Genomic DNA, 6,000 nt, shown 5'->3' with positions numbered 1-6,000 from the left:
ATAATTGTATTTGCTTCTCAAGATTACTCTGGCAGACACCAATGAAGGCAAGTATACCATACACTGACTTTACCACTATCTAATTCACTTTGGAGTATAGAAGCTGGGATGTAATGTTAAAATTGTACAAGGCATTGGTGAGACCAAATCTGGAGTATGGTGTACAATTTTGGTCGCCCAATTATAGGAAGGATGTCAACAAAAAGAGAGAGTACAGAGGAGATTTACTAGAATGTTGCCTGGGTTTCAACAACTAAGTTACAGAGATAGGTTGAATAAGTTAGGTCTTTATTCTCTGGAGCGCAGAAGGTTAAGGGGGGACCTGATAGAGGTCTTTAAAATGATGAGAGGGATAGACAGAGTTGATGTGGACAAGCTTTTCCCTTTGAGAATAGGGAAGATTCAAACAAGAGGACATGACTTCAGAATTAAGGGACAGAAGTTTAGGGGTAATATGAGGGGGATCTTCTTTACTCAGAGAGTGGTAACGGTGTGGAATGAGCTTCCAGTGGAAGTGGTGGAGGCAGGTTCATTGGTATCATTTAAAAATAAATTGGATAGGCATATGGATGAGAAGGGAATGGAGGGTTATGGTACGAGTGCAGGCAGGTGGGACTAAGGGGAAAAAAAAAATTTGTTCGGCACGGACTTGTAGGGCCGAGATGGCCTGTTTCCGTGCTGTAATTGTTATATGGTTATATGGTTATAATTGTGTTCCCATTTTGAGGGAGCAATGGATGCAGAGATCCCTCTGTACATTATTGTCACAGACCTTCGGCTAGAATGACACCCTTCCACCACAGCCCTCTATCTTCTATGTGTAAATATGCTTTTCCATTGCCTTTATTCAGGCCTTGAAGACCATTTTGGAGAGGGTGTCACTGGCTACTGCATTTTGGATGTCAACAATCAAAATGATATGGGGCCACAGGAGTAGCTGTGTCTCCACAAGGACGCCACTGGTGGCCATAAATGCTGGTAAGGGTCTTGCCATTAACTATATACTTTCCCCTTCCATTCGACCTCTCACACTTGCTCGGATTAGACTCCACCTGCCATTTCTACACCCTTATCCCTAACTGATCTAAATCCTGATGCATTCTTTCATAGCCTGCCTCGTTCTCCACCTCTCCGCAAATGTCGGTGTCATCTGCAAACGTACTAACCAACCCATCTACATTTATGTCCAAGTCAATTATATATATATTACAAAGAACAGATATCCCAGCACAGATCACTGCAGATCACCACAGGTTCTTTCAGCCACAATAACCCCCTTCTACCATGGCCGAATGTGGAAACCACAGCCCTTCCACATTCAGCCTTCACCTGTGCTGTCCATGTCAAACACATAGTACTTGACCAAAACCAGGCAAAAGCCATGTACCAAATATTTACAATCCAGTTCACCTTCATAATCATCTCCAACTACGGACTGGAAGGCCATGAGCAATATGCTGACATCTCCTGCACGGTTTGCATTGTCGTAATCAACATCTGCAGGTAGAATGAGACGATGAGGACTTGAGAATCATAGTTCAGTAAATTATGCCCCTTAATGTTCATCCAAGACCAAGTTTGTCCCTCGGCCACATTCACTCCTCACTCGGTCTACTTCTCCTCAGCCCTCCCTCCTCACTGATGTGCTCTCCCCTTCTGCTCTCCCTCCCCTCCCTTTCCACATTCAATGTGCTCTCCCTCAATCCTCCCTCCTCCCTCCACACACAATGTACTCTCCCCATCAGCCCTCCTTCCACTCTGGTCATGCCCCCTCTGTCAATCCTCCCTCCGCACTTAATGTATTCTCCCCCTGTGCCTTCCCTCCTCCCTCCACATTCAACGTGCTCACCTTCAATCTTCCCTCCTCCCTCTACACTTAATGTTCTCGCCCCCACAGCCTTCTCTCCTCTCTCTTTACTCAATGTACAATTTTCCTCACTGCCATCAACCTGAATTCCATCACCACCCTTCCTCCCACCTGCGCTGCTCTCTCCCCCCTCGCCCTCACTCACTCTGCACTCGGTTATGGAGGTTCCGCTCTCTTTTCACGGGTTCTTTGGAGATGATCTCAAACAGGTTATTTGGATGAGATATGATCTGAAACAGGAAGTGCGAGATTCATTCATTGATGTCTGTTCTCCTCAAAGGCATAATTTTCCACCATCAACCATATTAAAGCACACGGCATTGGGGGTTCAGTATTGATGTGGATAGAGAACTGGCTGACAAACAGGAAGCAAAGAGTAGGAGTAAACAGGTCCTTTTCACAAAGGCTCAGTGCTGGGACCCCAGCTATTTACAATATATATTAATGATCTGGATGAGGGAATTGAAGGCAATATCTCCAAGTTTGCGGATGACACTAAGCTGGGGGGCAGTGTTAGCTGTGAGGAGGATGCTAGGAGACTGCAAGGTGACTTGGATAGGCTGGGTGAGTGGGCAAATGTTTGGCAGATGCAGTATAATGTGGATAAATGTGAGGTTATCCATTTTGGTGGCAAAAACGGGAAAGCAGACTATTATCTAAATGGTGGCCGATTGGGAAAGGGGGAGATGCAGCGAGACCTGGGTGTCATGGTACACCAGTCATTGAAGGTAGGCATGCAGGTGCAACAGGCAGTAAAGAAAGCAAATGGTATGTTAGCTTTCATTGCAAAAGGATTTGAGTATAGGAGCAGGGAGGTTCTACTGCAGTTGTACAGGGTCTTGGTGAGACCACATCTGGAGTATTGCATACAGTTTTGGTCTCCAAATCTGAGGAAGGACATTATTGCCATAGAGGGAGTGCAGAGACGGTTCACCAGACTGATTCCTGGGATGTCAGGACTGTCTTATGAAGAAAGACTGGATAGACTTGGTTTATACTCTCTAGAATTTAGGAGATTGAGAGGGGATCTTATAGAAACTTACAAAATTCTTAAGGGGTTGGACAGGCTAGATGAAGGAAGATTGCTCCCGATGTTAGGGAAGTCCAGGACAAGGGGTCACAGCTTAAGGATAAGGGGGAAATCCTTTAAAACCGAGATGAGAAGAACTTTTTTCACACAGAGAGTGGTGAATCTCTGGAACTCTCTGCCACAGAGGGTAGTTGAGGCCAGTTCATTGGCTATATTTAAGATGGAGTTAGATGTGGCCCTTGTGGCTAAGGGGATCAAGGGGTATGGAGAGAAGGCAGGTGCGGGATACTGAGTTGGATGATCAGCCATGATCATATTGAATGGCGGTGCAGGCTCGAAGGGCCGTATGGCCTACTCCTGCACCTAATTTCTATGTTTCTATGTTTCTATATGGGAAATGCATCGAATGCATCGCATGGATTTTGACCTGTGAGTGCATTTCTCACTGACAATTATAAAGTTATCATGAGATTATCAGAGTCAGTGCGGATCTATGAGAGAGTAATTGTCTTTGACTGATCATCTGATGTTTTTGGGAGATATACCTTACAAAATAGATGAGGGAGATTTGGGATTTGTAGCAAACTTTCAAAAAGGTCTTTGTCCAGAACATTCATGAAACCGTACATTTAACATCTGGTTGACAACATTTGCAAAAACTCCTTCCCAGTATGCTGCAGGAGACCACGGGAACTTGGTTGGGAAAGCAAGCTGGAGATGAAGAATCCATGATGAAAGTTTGCAAACAAGAATAATCCAAGGATATCATCTCCTCCCCATGAACATTTGCAGTCTGCCTGTGGAATTACTGTGGAGTAGGAACTTCTCCAAGTGCTAATGAGCTCAGAGCTCTTCCCACATAAAAAGTCTTCAGTGAAGATTGAGGACAGGGCTCGTTGTGCTGATGTGTAAAATGTAGTGTCATGGGAATTAGTGGATAACCCAGGCAGGTCTGTTGAACTGAGGGAGATAGTCCTGAGGATGGAGTATATCTGTGAGTGTTGGAGTGTGACAGTGCTGTGTAAGGGTGCTTGTGTTTCAGTGAGTGTGGAAATGTTCTGGTGAGTGCAAGAGTGTGAAAGTGCTGTACTGTGTGTGGAAATGTTGCAGTGATGAGAGAGTGTGGTCGGGAGTTTGGAATGTTATAGTGAATATGGAGGTGTGTGTGGAGTGTTGGAGTGAGTGTGAAAGAATTACAATGAGTGTGCCAGAGTGAGTGTGTGTTTTGGAGTGAGTGCGGAATGTTGTAGTGAGTGAGGGGTATTGCCATGAGTGAGTGTGGGCGTATGTGTGGAACGGTGGAGTGAATGAGAGTGGAAGAGTGTTGGAGTGAGTGGAGAATGCACTGAGTGCAGAGTGTGCAAGTGTGCATAACTATGCAAGTGTGTAAGAAAGAACTGCAGATGCTGGGTTTAAATTGAAGGTAGACACAAAATGCTGGAGTAACTCAGCGGGTGAGGCAGCACCTCTGGAGACAAGGAATGGGCGACGTTTCGGGTCGAGACCTTTCAGAGTTCAGTCTGAAGAAGGGTCTCGACCCGAAACGTCGCCCATCCTCGCCCGCTGAGTTACTCCAGCATTTTGTGTCTAGTGTGCAAGTGTGTCTGGACTGGGAGCGAGTGTGAAAGATTTGCAGTGAGTGTGGATTGTGAGAAGGGTTAGTGGTGAGGTTCGGTGAAAGGTGTCAGTGGGTGTCATTGTGGCATCAGTTGGGGTCAGTGGATGGTCTGAGGGTGGTCAGTGCTGGGTTCGTAGGGGGCATCCGTGAGTGCTCAACCTTGGGTTAGTGGCAGGTGGCAGTGGGTGATAAGTGTGGGATCAGTGGGAGGTATGAGTGGGAAGGGCTTGGTGGAGTGTCCATGAACAAGTGAATGTTCTCATTTCACACTCAGGGAGCCCTGTGGCCTGTGATCTGGAAATTGCCGGCTGCTTCAGGCAATGTGAGCAGAGTGATGGAGGAGATGGACTAAAGCTCTGCCCCCCCCCCACACACACACACCCCAGCGCCACGACAGACCACTAAGCGCCTCCTCACCATGTTCCACGTAAACTCGACCAAGGGACGGGCCAGTAGGAAGGTGTCGGTGATCAGCTTGCCGTCCAGGCCTGGGAAGACGGTGGCCAAGCCTGAGCCCATGTTGTGGACCACCATGTCCTGGGGGAAAGACAGTGGAAACACCGTCAGTTATGAAGTGGAGCAGAACAGTGTGTCCAACCAACACCATGCAAGGCAGTGGGAGAAAGGGAGGGGGAGAGAGAGGAAGGGCGAGCAGGAGAGAGAGGGAAAGGGATAGGGAGGGAGTGGGAGAATAGAAAGGGTAGGGGAGAGGGAGGGAGAGGAGGGGAGAGGAAGGGAGGGGGACAGATAAGTGGTCTGAGGAGGATCTTTGTCATCCAGTGGGTGGTTGGAATCTGGATGCACTGCCTGATTGAGTGGTGGAGACTCACAAAATGTAGGAAGCATTTCGACACGCATATGAATCACCAGGACATAGAAGGCTATGGGAGCAAGTGCTAGTAAATGGAATTAGTATAGATAGGTACATAATGGCTGACGTGAAATGGTGGGCCGAAGGGCTTGTTTCTGTGCCTATGAGTGTGGTTGGCAGGGAGAGAGTTGGCAAGGAGAGAGGAGAGGAACGGGAGAATGAGGTGCTGATGTCATATGGGGGACTAATACGCGGACTGTGCCACAGTAGGGAGACACAAACTTGCCTGCCTGAAGACAATGTTAAATGGGAAGACTTCGAAGAAGAAGTCACTGGTGAACGGCAGCATCTCCTGGTCATCGGTGTCCTCCTTCTGACTGTAGCGATAGGCCGAGTTATCAAAGTTCAACCTTGCGTGTGGGATGAAAATCAGTCAAAGAACGTAAGAGCCAAAACCAGAGCAACGGGGCTTGTAGACATTAGTAGGAAACTGCAAAAGGATCAGGATAAGGAAGAGCAAAGACAAGGGAAACTTGATGGAGCGAAGGGGAGGAAAGAGCAGCGGGCAATGGATATGGGTGGTCAGAGGGATGAGAGACAGAGAAAGAGAACGGCAAATGGGCAGAAAGAAAGAGGGGGGAGGGAGAGGGGGGAAGAGATAGATGAAGAGTAAG

The 6,000-nt window shown here is 47.4% G+C and overlaps 1 protein-coding gene across 1 annotated transcript in view; it reads right to left on the bottom strand.

Moving 5' to 3' along the window:
- Positions 1 to 6,000, bottom strand: part of LOC129710029 (soluble guanylate cyclase 88E-like) — a 30,121-nt gene that overhangs the window by 13,920 nt on the left and 10,201 nt on the right. The window contains exons 5-8 of the mRNA XM_055656716.1: positions 5,578 to 5,736; positions 4,933 to 5,080; positions 2,013 to 2,097; positions 1,411 to 1,497 (exon numbers count right to left, since the gene is read on the bottom strand). Coding sequence (XP_055512691.1) covers positions 1,411 to 1,497; positions 2,013 to 2,097; positions 4,933 to 5,080; positions 5,578 to 5,736 — 479 coding nt within the window. The remainder of the gene's footprint in view (positions 1 to 1,410; positions 1,498 to 2,012; positions 2,098 to 4,932; positions 5,081 to 5,577; positions 5,737 to 6,000) is intronic.

The sequence above is a fragment of the Leucoraja erinacea genome, chromosome 27 (genome assembly GCF_028641065.1).
Source record: "Leucoraja erinacea ecotype New England chromosome 27, Leri_hhj_1, whole genome shotgun sequence".
NCBI lineage: Eukaryota > Metazoa > Chordata > Chondrichthyes > Rajiformes > Rajidae > Leucoraja > Leucoraja erinaceus.
This window is presented reverse-complemented; position numbering and strand designations above follow the sequence as displayed.